At 40.5% G+C, this 14,124-nt stretch overlaps 1 protein-coding gene and 1 long non-coding RNA gene across 5 annotated transcripts; one reads left to right on the forward strand and one right to left on the reverse strand.

Annotated features, from left to right (window-relative positions):
• Positions 1-341: 341 nt before the first annotated feature.
• LOC143504325 (uncharacterized) lies at positions 342-11,327 on the reverse strand. The gene is made up of 3 exons (XR_013127536.1): positions 11,045-11,327; positions 967-1,124; positions 342-760 (listed from the first exon to the last, which is right to left on the reverse strand). It is a non-coding gene; the product is annotated as an uncharacterized LOC143504325 (long non-coding RNA).
• Positions 4,299-10,795, forward strand: LOC143504324 (V-set domain-containing T-cell activation inhibitor 1-like). Of its 4 annotated transcripts, none has more exons than XM_076995870.1 (5): positions 4,299-4,613; positions 5,310-5,350; positions 5,450-5,779; positions 6,771-6,923; positions 7,716-8,650. In XM_076995870.1, the coding sequence occupies exons 1-5, from the start codon at positions 4,603-4,605 to the stop codon at positions 7,841-7,843; spliced, it is 663 nt and encodes a 220-aa protein (XP_076851985.1). In that variant the 5' UTR covers positions 4,299-4,602; the 3' UTR covers positions 7,844-8,650. The 4 variants fall into 4 exon arrangements, with proteins under 4 accessions (XP_076851985.1, XP_076851987.1, XP_076851988.1 ...); XM_076995871.1 differs by lacking the exon at positions 4,299-4,613 and adding an exon at positions 4,620-5,146; XM_076995872.1 differs by lacking the exon at positions 6,771-6,923.
• Positions 11,328-14,124: the final 2,797 nt, after the last annotated feature.

The raw sequence follows: 14,124 nt of genomic DNA on the forward strand, positions 1-14,124 counted from the left end.
GATATACAGACGAACAAATAAGGACAGCAACAGCAGACTCACAACAAACTTATAACAGTGTTGCCAACTCTCACGCAATGAGCGTAAGACACACACATTTGATCGTTTCCACACGCTCACACGCCATACATCCGATTTCTCACGCTGAAAAAAAATCTAGTTTATTTATCTCCGATCTACATCTATGATTCAATGAGTTACTAGTTCACTCTGGCGCCAACCACTGGCGATCGATCGCTTTAGGCGCAGCATAGAGGAAACATATAAGACATAATCCGCCCCCCCCCCCCCCCCCCGTCAACGTTTGACACACACACCACCCCCTTCCCCCCGCCCCTAATCAAATCTCAGTCCTAGTGATTTTGATAAGTTGGCAACCGTGCTTATAATGAATAAAATATGTGTAAATAAAAGGTTTGAAGTGTGCTCGTGTATTTAGGGGGCATTGGAGTAGAGAGCCAAATGAAGTCCACTTTTGGGGGAAAAAGATCCCCCCCATCACAATGCTGGCTACGGGCCTGATTGTGGGATTCCTGTGCCGTCCAGCTCAGCAGGAACCATCTCCCCCATCCTCACCCCTGTGACCTGTCTGCAATGTCCAGTATCAATTTCCAGGTGGAGTTGCGTTCACGTGGACTACAGTCCTCAGAACATTCTCAGTCAAGAAGAATCGTCACGTGTCTCCGGTCCACTGGCTCCTCTGTTGCAAATGCTGGAGTCAGTTTCAGGACTGGTCAGTTCATAAACATCCATTATGTCCCTATGGACAGAAATAAGTAAGAAAACTGTAGGACCTTGAGACAACAAATTGTGATATTCTTCATTGAATCACATTTTTCCCCAAGAACACTGTACAGCTGTTTCGCAGCAGGAGAATGCAAGTATCAGATTGACGGTTGGGCATCATTGAGCCAACACTGGAAAAAAAATGATTGTACATGTGTGACTGATTTTTAAAAAACAAACCTTTTTTTTCCATTGTGTCCTGGGGTTGGGTTGGAGGGTGGTTGGGTCACATGAACTTCTTCCAGAGATTCCTGTAGCAACAGGCTGTCCACGGTTTTGACGGAGGGCTGTTTCCTTCGCCTCTGTGAGCGATGGGCCCCTACCTGTTGCTCTTTTGGCTGTAATGGAGATCAAATTTGAACATAAACCATTAGCACAAATTTGGAGTCTGTACTGTATGTAAAAATGTATTTAGTTGTTGCTTTAAAATAGACATTATGAAATACTTATAGGTTTTGAGCTGATACACTACTGCCCAAAATTATTCATACCCCCTGGCAATTTTTGACTAACGCTTATTGTCACATGCAAGGTAATGCAGGATGCAGAGATGAGTGATCATATAAACGCGGTTTATTTGAACTAATAATGTAGCTTAATGACATACGACTAACATAGAACATGTAAGGGACTCACAAAGACAATCACGGGAGAAGACTACCACACAGAATATATACTCAACACATAATGAGCACCGCAAGTAACATATTAGACTAACGAGACGGGTGAACACCTCCACACACAACCACACCCATGGGAGGTACATATATAGACGCAGACCATGTATACACACACCCAAAGGGGTCTGGGGCTGTAATGTTATTTTTATTCAAACGGCAATTTTTTTGACTGGAAATGAAAGCCATCTCCCAGAAGATAAAAAGATGAAGTTCAAGTGATTCCACTGTGGAGTTACTCAAGTTCCTGGGTACCACCATATCCAGGAACCTGAAGTGGGAGAGGAACACTCTGATGATCCACTTCTACAGAGCCATCATGGAGTCCATCATCACACCTTCAGTCACCATCTGGTTTGGTTCCTCCACCTCACAAGAACGAGCCAAACTGCAGCGCATCATCAGGACAGCAGAGAGGATCATGGGATGTAACCTGCCAACAGTGCTGCTGTCACCTTTTGAGTTGATTACAACAGCTGGTCCCAATGAATCAGGGTGGTTAGGATGCTTTAGAACAGCTTGGACTATTTCAAATGGTATTGAACTTTGGATTTTGCCATAGACTGTGACAGTTTGACAGTTATTGATTATTGTGTAGGTTATGAATAATTTTGAACATGCTATTTTTTGTTCAAATGTAAATAAAAGCTGAGAAATATTTTTTTCCACAACAATGCCTCTTGTACTTTGTCTTATTATCTTCTGGGAGATGGCTGTGTCATATTTGGTCAAAAAAATTGCTGATTGAATAAAAATAACTTTAAATCAATATTTGCCAGGGCTATGAACACTTTTGGGATGCATTGTAACTGCAGTCATGAATCCATGGCTCATACTTTAGACAGCATGTTAAAACGTAGATGTTAAATGCTAAACTCAGTATGTTACATTTGTTTCCTGAAACAGAAGCAGAAATAACTGACCAACAAGCATGATGCAGGAACCAGGGATATCGGTGCATGGGAAAGAACTGAAACAAGCACATGTGAAAGTTGTGGCCAAAGGAAATGAGCTGTGACAGAACCCTTAGCTCTTACTGCACATCTCTCGAAACACAAGAAAACAGAACTGGATAGATTCCTCTTACCCTAGATGGCCACCGCAAAAAAGCTTAGGTGTCACTATTGTTTCGGATATTTCATTTGACACACACATATCCAATGTCACTAAGTCTGCCCTTTTCCATTTACGTAATATTACTTTCTTTAGCAGATGCAGAGAAGCTCGTCCATGCTTTTGTCTCATCAAGATTAGACTACTGTAACTGTATTTTAACCGGATGCTCTGAACAGTCCCTAAAGAAACTCATACAGAATGCTGCAGCTAGAGTCATAACTAGGGCTATAAAATTTGATCATATTAGTCCTACTCTCTCAGCGTTGCACTGGCTTCCGGTTAAATAGATTTTTTAATTCTTCTATTGACCTATAAGGCGCTAAATGGTCTTACTCCACAATATTTGAGTGAACTCATTGCATACTATAACCCTTTCTCTTAGTTCCAAAAATTTTCAAGATTTTCCAAAAATTTTTTTAAAGTATGCGATTGCAGCACACTGTCCTATCCCATGATTCAACTGGAGCAGATTGTGTGACGTCATATGCCCATGCACGTTGGCCCCACGCTGTTGCTTCACGAGGTCGTGCTCCTCTCGATTTTTGTGACTTCATGCGTGCTGCGCTTCACCGCAATGAAGAAAGTCATGTTTGCAGGGTTCATACACCTTTACAAGGTGGAATTCAAGCACTTGTACGTGACTTACAATGTCCATTTTCAATATTTGTCAGCACCTTCAGCATAATAAAGTTATATATTTATACAAATACACATATAATCGAAATGATTCGAAATAATTTGCTTTTTTCTCACATTAAAAGAGATCCTGTGTTTGGTAATAGAAGAATAATAAGTGCATTACATAAGCTTGTTGGCGTATTAATGTACACTTAAAATATATGCTAGTTTGATTAGGATTTGTTCCGGTAGCTAACTTTGTTACCAAGTTAACAAAGTTGTTTATTTTCAAAACACCCAATCTTAACGTCTTCACGTTCTCTCATGTTTCGTCCTGGAATTACAAGAGGCTCGTATTTGTTAACGTAATACAAGAGAACTGTTCAATCAGACAGATATTTGATGTGAAACGTAGTTACAATTTCAAGCATTTTTAAGTACTTTAGCCTAAATTCCAGCACTATTCAAACCTGAAACACAAAGCAACATTAAAATTGGTCAGGTAAATGTTCCTTCTCCTGTTGTTGAGGGGTGTTTCTTTGGGAACGCTGAAAGACTGGGACCGTTCGTCTTTTCCGCTCGCGAGTCGCATATTTAATCACGTGACGTTTGATTCCCGTCCTGTTTGCGCCCTAGTTACGGCACGAAATGACGCCACACTCTTTATGTCAGTCTGTAGGTGTATCTCAATTCAGGGGCTGCAGCCTACGTAGACCGCGTCGACCGCAGCCCACGGTGGCCACACACTTCGAAGGCCGGGTAGGCTGCATCTCACGGCTGTTAAATGAAACAGTCTAGTCTTCGCAAGACGTATGTTTGCGTGACCACGCTCTGCCCCGTTACATACCCCCCCCCCCCCCGCTCAACAACTCTCACACTCTGACATGAATCCAAAACTTGAGAGCCCTGTTTGGCGGGAAGTATAACTTCATAACAAAATTCAATGTATTTTTATAAACGTTATTCTTTAGTAAATACTCAAAGCACAGGTTTACCTGCAATATCATTAATAACTGGCATGTTATTTAGCACCTCATTGCAGTATAAATGTCCATATTAAAAAAACACCGACATTTAAAAACGAAATCTTCGGCCCCTGGGATATGGTGGGACGCGAAGGATACTCAGATGCATCCTTCGTTTTCGGGGTTTTGAAGGCTACATTCGTCGGCCGCATAAGAAGGAGCCCACGGATTGGGACAGCCTCGTCGCGGCGCAGTGACGTAACCGGCCTACAAATGCGCACTTCGTGGGCTGCAGCCCCTGAATTGAGATACACCTTGTGACGCGCCGCGGGGCCTGCTACTCTAGTATTTGTATATATTGTAACTACTACTCGAGCTCATTTATATCGACTTTACTAGTGAGATTTTTATTACAGTCGAATATTTCACGTTCATAAAACATGGGGAATAGGTATGTATCAGACAAAACACACCAAGATGAGACAAAACCCCAAGTTCATTAGCTAGCTAGCTATCCGCATTGCGTGCGTAGCTAGACGACTAACCGCTAGTTGGACGTGTAGCTACATCCTACACGGGCGTTTAGATCTGAATATTTTACCTTTACAATTGTGTTTTTACGGGGTTCCTCAGTACACTAACCCTATAGAACTATAATTAGTATAACCGTGTAAACCTCACGGGCAGAGGTTCCTCGCTAACCCTCGCTAACCCACTGGAGCAGGCCATACAACCCTCGGTGCTAAGATACCGTCTCCAACCGGAACGCAACAACTAAGTGCGAGACAGGCTGTTGCTGTTGGAGCGGGTCACGTTTTGTACCGTCCAAAGTTCAGTGTGAACGCGAATGTTCAGCAGTAAATGTCCCTGAAGTTGTTTTAGGAACGGTGTTGGCCAACTGGGAGTGTCTCAGCTAACGTTGACCGAGGTTGCGCCACGAATAACACGCAGGTTGATCATTACCCCACACGAAGGACTGCTTCAGTGAGCTACAAATTATATGTACCTATGCGAGGAAATGTTTATACTACATAAGTGTCTTTATAAGCTCACTTTTCATGCAAAAATGTGTTTTTAAAGACAATGGTATGTTGATTTTATTCTGCTTGTTTTTAATTTAATTGGTATTTCCTTACTTTTTTGGCAGAAACTGTTTCTACTTTATGTTCTTGTGGTTGATACATAGAGGTGAGTGCTCACCACACACACAATATATATATTTATTTTAAAGGGGGAAGTGGGTATGTGCATGGACACTTTTAATTTCGTGTCTGTGCTTTCTTTTAGCGTCCCTGAAAAATATCCCAGTTGTTGCTGTTGTACACGGAACTGTGATATTGCCATGTTCACACAATGATGAAAAACTACGAAGTGGTTCTGCAGAAATCTTTTGGCGATACGGCGACAGCAGGACTGTGCTTGACCTAAAAGGCAACACGGTCCATGTCGCGGAACAGGATGAGATGTTCCGTGGCAGGGTGGACAATTTCCCTGGGGAGTACACGAAGGGCAACTTCTCCATCAGACTCAGAGATGTGAAGCTCTCTGACGCAGGAACGTACACCTGCTTCATCCCTCTGGTGGCCGAGGAACAAAAACTAGATCTGACCGTTGAAGGTGTGTATGAACTGTCAACTAAAGCTAGTGGATGTATCGCAAATATCGATATATTCGATAGTATTTTTTACACGATTTTGAAAATGAATATATTCGTTATATCGAGTATGGCGAGGACACGCAGGTTTCTACCTGAGCACAATTAAAACGGCACACATCCTGTTCAACTATCTTTTTCTCACGCGCGTCCCCAAGCTCACGCATACAAACACACACCACGTTGCCCTGCCGTTTATGCTGCTGTAGCAGTTCTCAGCACGTTTATCGTTTTCACTGATTTCTACCTCTTTGATAACTGAGTAGGTCAACAATGGACAAAAATGAAACCAGTCACGAAGCTTTCATTCCAAAAAAGAGCGCGCACGGTTGAATGGAAGTGGTTTTGCTTTCGCAGGGATGATGTTGAACAGAGTAAAGTTTTGTGCAAATTGTGCGGTAAAAACGTTGCAAGTAAAGGTAGCAGCACAAATAATTTATTTCATCACCTCAAACTACACCATCCACAGCAGTCTGCTGAGTCAGTAAAATACCGCGAAGGGGAGCAAATTAAGACGAGTAAAACCCACTCGTCTGTCGGAGGAATACAAATAACACTAGCAGCTTCTTTTTCAAAAGTTATACCATACGAGAAGACAAGCAAACGGTGGCAAGACATAACATCTGCTGTGTCAATCTATTTGGCTTGAGACATGGTGCCATTAAGCACAACGGAGAAAGAAGGATTCAGAAGGGTTACTTAAAACAATTGACCCCAAGAACGAATTTCCTGGTCGTAAATACTTTACGAAGCAGGCACTGCCTAAATTCTACAATGACGTTCGAAATGAGATTTCACAAAAGTTATCAGAAGCTAGGTACTTCTCCTCAACCACAGATTTGTGGTTGAGTAGAACATGTGAACCATACCTAAGTTTTACAATACATTTCGTTGAAGACTGGAAGCTAAAAAGTTACTGCCTTCAAACCTGCTACTTTCCAAATGACCACACAGCTGAAGTCATCGCACAAGGACTACAAGGTGCTCTACGTGAGCAAAGGCAAATCTGTATCACAACGGACAACGCGAACAACATTGTTAAAGCGATCAGTTTAAACAAATGGACGAGGCAGCAGTGTTTTGGTCATCGCTTGCACTTAGCGATAGGTAAGTTACGTTAATCTTTACAGTTTTAATGAGACTTAGCAGCAACATTCTACAATACTGGAGAACATCTCCATGACTAAAGGAAACTTGACAACCTGCTCTGAAAAAATGACTTGTGGTTCAACTAATGAGATACCAATTGAGGCAAAGTTTATTTAAACTGGTGAAATATCAGGCATTTGATTTTAACTATAATCAGTCATGGCCTGGTGGTAGGGAACTGGTCTTGTGACCGGAGGGTTGTGGGTTCGATTCCCAGACCTGAAGCCATGACTGAGGTGCCCTTGAGCAAGGCACGTAACCCCAACTGCTCCCCGGGTGCCGGGCTAGGGCTGCCCACCGCTCCGGGCACATGTGATCCACAGCCCCCTAGTAATCACTAGTGTGTGTGTGTTCTAACTGCACAGATGGGTTAAAAGCAGAGGACAAATTTCGATTGCGGTGTAAAAATCACAATTGACAAAATATGGCACATTTACAATTAAAGCAACTATAATTAAAACACATTATGGAACTAAGCATATTATGGGGGAAAAGGGAATTACATTGTGAAAAAAGTTTGCCTGTAGCTTATTTTATTATTGTTGTTGTTATTGGTATTATTGTTGTTACTATTTCATTCTTATGTCTGAAATTGAAAAGATGTTCACTAGAATTTCACTAGCACTAGAATTTAATGACTAGAATTTAATGAAATTGTGTGTGTTTTATTTTCCCTTGATATAAATGACTGCATTTATGTATGAGCACAAATTGACACCTTTTCTTTTCTACCCATTTTTCTCTAAACAGAAAGCAGTATGAAAGACTCGCGCATCGACTGTGCAAGAAGGTTGTCAGCAGTTTTTCATTTAGCTGGAAAAGGAGAAGAGACTAGGACACAGCTCAACAACATCTTATTCCACCTGCTCACCAACTGATCACAGAGTCTCCTACCAGGTGGGGGTCAAGGCAGAAGATGATCCAGAGAGTGCTGGAGCAGGAGCTATTGCTAAAGTCTCATCTTCGGAACAGGAAAACACGGAATCCTGTTCCCACCTGGCAAGATGTAGAGGTCCTAGAGTCCATAGACAAGGTCTTAAGTCTTCTCCAGGAGGTCAAGGTCTTCTCCAGGAGTTTACAGATGCTTTATCAGGTGAGGAGTTATGTTACAGTCTCCTACATCAAACCAGTGCTGCATTTATTCAACACCAGCAGTCTGGCACCTCTGGAAGAGGATACTGCACTTAGAAAATCCATCAAGTCCTCTATTCTGGATTACCTCAGTGAAAAGTTTGATGATCCTGACACAAACAAGCTATTGGACATGGCATCCTTCGTGGACCCCAGGTTCAAGAGTACATACATGGGCTCTGACAACATTGAAAATGTCAAGGGCAGAGTGCTTTCAGAGGTGGAGTCTCTTCTGATTGGCCAGGGCAGCTCACCTGACACAGCACTGCCTGAGGAAACAACGGGACCACCTTGTTCATCACTGGCAGCAGTTCTAACGCCTCAAAGAAACAGAGGGACCATCAGAACCAGCAGTAGTTAAGAAGAAGAAAGACCACACTTGGCAGTGTCTGTAAAAGCAGTATAGCCTCCACATCCTCAACATCATCCTGGTCTACTGAATCACAGAGGGAGTCCATTAATATGGAACTGTCCACCTACTCCCAGCTTGCTAATTTAGATGGTGAAGAAGACCCACTGGAATGGTGGAAGTGTCATGAAGCTTCCAAAGCTCAGCCTTTTGGTAAAAAAAAAAAAAAATATCTGTGTTTCGGCCACAAGTTCCCCATTTGAAAGGGTGTTTAGCACCAGTGGTAATATTTTTTGACATGTCATAGGGCATCTCTGAAACCACACACTGTTGACATGCTTGTGTACCTGTCCCAAAACTTGCACTAAAGGAGAGAGAAAGAGACAATGTACACAGATCGTCTTAAATTGAACACTGTAGTTAACTTTTATTTGTTATAAATTATTTATTTTCTGTTAGTTATGAAAAATATGTTTATACATAAGTTTTTTTTTTTAAATATATATATATTTGGAGCTTGCTTTACAAGATGTACATCGTTACAACATCTCTGCAGAGAATTACAGTTGGATAATGCAGTGTGTTTTTTAAGGTGGCACAAATAAACACTAATCCTTCAACATTATATTTTGGTTATGGTTTTCATATTGTATCGTATATCGTTATTTCTTTTAGGCATATCGAGATATGAGATTTTTGGCCATATCGCCCAAGACAAAGACTCAAAGCACACTGCCAACAAACAAAGGAATTCATTAGGGAGGAGAAAAGTGGAAGGTTTTAGGCTGGCCACGTCATTCACCTGACCTTAACCCAATAGATGATTCATTTCACCTCCTGAAGTGGAGATTGAAGGGCAAAACCCCCCCGAAACAAACAGGAAGGAAGTTGCTGCAAAAGTCTAGAATAGCATCACGAATGAAGAAGCAGCAGTTGGGTTATATCAAAGGGTCGCAGATATATATCAAAGCAAGGGTTATGCCACCAAATATGAAATGTTATCTACTTAAAGATTATGTTCCAATACTTTTTGCTCATCTTATGTGATGTGGTCTAATACAAACAGTAATATTTCCTAAATTGTTCAACAAATCTAGATGTAAATACCAGGAGATGAAAGCTCGTACCAATCTTTTAATCTTAAACCCAAATGTCTTCAGTGAACAACAAAAACTAAGGAATTAGCCTTGCTGTTCCAATACGTTTGGAAGGGGGGGGACTGGATATAATGCATGTTAGTTTGAACATGAGTATGAGATGCACAATGTTTGATGTTACCTGTGTCTGTACATTTCTGTGGGCAGAACACACCCTGTAAGTAACAACATGAAGCTTTCTGCTTCTGGACTAATAATTGGTAGGGAATGTTTAACATGCATGTTTTGTGTGTTTTTTGTGTTTACCAGAACGCAAGTCGTCTGTAGAGAGTGCTGGTTCGGGAAATGGCGGTATGAGAGGAAGTTCTTACAGCGCATTGCTTATCTTCACATCTCTGCTTGGATTCTTTGTTCTGCGCCCCTGAACCCATGAGTGGTTTGCAGCACGTGAAGTGGTTTAGTCATTCAGTAATTTGCAGAAGCTTGCTTGTGGCTTTTTACAGAGCCTCTGTATTCAGACACAGCATAAACTACACCTATTCATCAGATTTTTATAGACTGCGTATGCTATAAACTCATGTTGACCTGTGCTGTAGTTGTTTAAGATTTGATTGGATGGATAGAAAGTGGGCAGTCCAGTGGCTTTAACCAGAGTAACGACAGACTTAACATTCTTTAAGAATTTGCATTTGTGGTTTGTTTTGAGTATTCGAGTATGTGTTTTTATTTATTTATTTATAAAACTGAATATCACGAAGGAAACCACTGTTTGAAGAACCATTCTGCTTGGATGTGGATTAATGTTCATAAAGACATTTACCCCTTTACCTCTCCTCAATCATACAACAAGTCCCATAACATTAACCCATGAAGGCTCTGCAAACACGAGCACTTACACAAATAACCTAAAGACATAACATACACTTGTTACACTTGAGTCATTGCAATCTAATACTGGATACATTTTTGTTGATTAATAAAAGCTTATGTGTTAGGAGAGTGCAAAAGTACAACCAAGATGAGCACATAATGAAAGCAGCATGAAGCTTGGTGTGTGTTCGTGAAGAGGTGAGGAGTGTCCATGTTTGTGTGGCTTGTTATTTAAGTTCGCTCTGAATAAGTGGAATAATAGCCTGTCCACATTAGAGCTGTTTTTGATGAAGCGCTTTGTATTTACAGTTGTCATTTTTTTTAGGAAATCACATGCTAAGAAAAAAAATTATACCCCATAATTAAATGTCTGAAACACTGGACAGATTTGTGTGAGCAAATTAATTCGATCCAGTGCCAAATCATTTTCTGACACATACAATTTTCCAGTGCTTAAAGAAATCTTATTGCTCCTCATGTCTTTAACCGTCAAAATACTTAACAGTCTCGACATATGTGTACAAAGTACAATCAAATACATCACCAATAAATTGGGAAATTGCCTTACCTTGATTACATTTATGAAACCACTGTTCATTGTGCAATTGTAAAATTAAGTATAAGGCACAAACCTTGAGGCGGTTCCGCAGGTGTTCTGGAGGATTTTGGCGGTTCCGCAGGTGTTCTGGAGGAGTGTTTTGGCGGTCAGGTTGTCCTGTCGGTGCTGTAGGGAGGAGTGTTGGGTTCATAAAAGGCACACATACTTTAGACGAGCGTCAGCAATCAAAACTGCACTTACACCTACTTCCTCTAATTCACCTTCTTAGTCACGACTACACTGCGGAGATGTCTTCTCCGCCTCTCTGTCGCCGAACCTGTTTCGACTTCCAGTTTTATCTGAATGTCTGTTTGATGTTCTGTTTGTACTTTTGCCTGTCCGTTTTTAACGGTCTCCGTTTTTAGGGTTCACACACGTAGTGTGGGAAACCTATTGTTTTTTTAATTGTGTTTCTTTGTGTCTCCGGTCCGTAGTACTACACTACGCCTTGTATTTGGTTATATATTGTACATTTACAATGTATCATATGTTGTGTTGTATGCTGAATGTACCCTTCGTAGTCTTATATTATACTTTTTTAAAGTAATGTCTAACTTTTTATTGTGTTTATTCTTAAACACTACATATTTGACTATAATTTACAACCAACATAAACTATACGCTATAATGAGTAATCCGTTCAGTTTTCTTATGTTTAGTGGAGACTAAACAATACTTTAAAAACTACAGCCATAATGGAGAGAGACCATTCTTTCGCTCTTTTAACGTTTCACAGGTTAATCCTGTTATGAGCCCCATGTAAGTGAGGTAATCTAACTTCCCGTTTCATTTCACCTTAGTTGAAATTATTTTGAATTTATATGAAGTGTGCCATCTGGTGGCCACAAAGGTTGAAACCACCACTAAATATTTTTCTGGGACCATGAGGCAACAGGGAGGGACAGAATTAACTAACTAGACTAGAATTAGAAAGACCTGGAGGATACATATTAATAAAATCAGGAATAAAAATGAAAGCCGCAAGAAAAGAACATTAGAGCTTGCCCCGGTTGTTTTCACAATTAATATATTATAGAATATTGACTATGCAGGTCACATTTTATAGAAGTAAAAGGTGACGTCTTTTCATATTTCATTTTCACATACATTTCATGCTTTATTTGCGCCTTTATTTAAATGAAAATGTATTTCCAGATTTTAAGTTTCATGTGATCATGCAAATGTTGCAAAAAAAAATTATTATATTATTATTTTAATTATAATTAAAATGTTATTCACTTAATATGCATTTGCATTCCGTGATAATGCGGTTGAAATGTAGCTTTAAACCTCATCACCACCCTAAAAAGATTTTTCAAATTCAAATGTTAAATGGGGAAATAGCGTCTCTCCTGTTTGCAATATCATTAAGACACCAACAGCGCTCAATCTGTGTCAAAATGCATTTCGAAAAGACATTACGAGCAGAAATTTCATTTTCCACTAGTCAGCCAATCAGATTCCACAGCCCTCCACTTTATTCAGCCAATCAGGACGGGACTATAGCACGCTAAGCGGTACAGTTTTAAAAACATGACTCAGAAGTGCTCATTAGATTAATTCAAAGGGTAGCAGACGAGTCCTTATGCTGAATTTACACTCGGTTAGTGAGCAAGTAGCAGAATTCTCGTGTGTGGTGTATATGTACACGTGTGTGTTTGTGTGTGAGTGTACGTACGTGTGGGTGTGTCTGCCTTGTGTGTGTGTGTGTGTGTGTGTTTGCACATGTGTGTTACAGCACAGGGTTAAAGTGGTGAAACGATCGCGATATACAAACCCCCCCAGTCAACAACTCTCACACTCTGACATGAATCCAAAACTTGAGAGCCCTGCTGATGATCATTAGCCCTTCATAAACCACAGTGAAGTTGTCCCTCGACCCCAGAGAGGAAGCATCACTGCTGAACGTGAGAAGCAAACACAGAAACAAACCAGCCACACAACTCAGATGAAGAAATTATCGTTTGCACCAACCACAGCTTTTTTTCTTTTTCTTTCCTTCAGACATTGTTTTACTTACAGCAAAATACAAATGTAAACAGAGTATAAATAAAACACTAATGGGGTGACAGAATGTGTGAGGACAGGCCATGGCGACTGCCCCCCCCCCCCCGCCCCGTGTAAATGCTGCAGTAAGAAAGGTTTGGTTGGTTTATTCTCTATTTGGCTTGATACGTGTTCACATCAAACGTGCTTTAATAATGTGGCAGGTGAAGAGGCTTGGCTTGGACATCTTGTAACTCCCTCCAAGTTGAAATAACGGACACAAGGCGTTCCTGATTTACTGGCATTTAATTCGGACACAGGTGTAACCAACGATGCCGTGAGAACTGTACAAACATACAATAATAGATTTTCATACAGTAAGGGATTCTCATAGAGAATAGACAATAAGAATATGATTCAAAAACATAAATATTCACAAATCAGTAGATTGGCTTACAAACAACATCAGTAAATTCGGAATAGTCCTTGAGACTAAATAACTAACTGAAACTTAACAATCCTTCATAGATAAACATCTTATTTCCCATACACATATTAAAATACAAATTACATACCTCATTGGCCGCATTAACTTGAAAGGGTTAACTTGAAACAAAACCACATCTTCCTTAAACATCTGCCGGACGGTTATTTCCGTTACTGTTTAAATCAACGCCGTCGTGTAGAGAGCGGCGCGCGACCAAAATATAGCTCTATCCCAAACAACTAATTAAACATTAATTACACCCTGGAAACATTTGTAGAACCTTTAAACGTGCATTTTAAACAATACATATTACAATCAGATTTAATAAACAAATGATTTTACCTTACCTTAACTTATTTATTGTCACTTCAATCATGAAAATAACAAACTGCATGACTGCCACTGACGGCAGCCACACTCCCACCAAATCACTGGTGATTTCTAACTAAACCTGAAGTATAGGATTCATACAAGAGTAACAAACCTTTGCTAGTAAGGCAGAGAGACAGCAAGTCTACATTACTCTGCTTCAAGTAGGGTAACTGTTTTGTGTATAGGCCTCTCTAGATATGTTGGCTTGGTGAGGCGCTTTCCTTGGTCATCTAATGCAGAGTCACTGATCAACAATTGAATCTTTCTCA

Source organism: Brachyhypopomus gauderio, unplaced genomic scaffold (genome assembly GCF_052324685.1).
Source record: "Brachyhypopomus gauderio isolate BG-103 unplaced genomic scaffold, BGAUD_0.2 sc260, whole genome shotgun sequence".
Taxonomy (NCBI): Eukaryota; Metazoa; Chordata; class Actinopteri; order Gymnotiformes; family Hypopomidae; genus Brachyhypopomus; species Brachyhypopomus gauderio.

Excerpts from the sequence above, each read along its gene's own strand:
- LOC143504324 (XM_076995870.1), top strand. Across the intron at positions 5,351-5,449 it reads CTTGTGGTTGATACATAGAG|CGTCCCTGAAAAATATCCCA; the intron begins GTGAGTGCTCAC and ends GCTTTCTTTTAG. Across the intron at positions 5,780-6,770 it reads ACTAGATCTGACCGTTGAAG|CTGAAGTCATCGCACAAGGA; the intron begins GTGTGTATGAAC and ends ATGACCACACAG.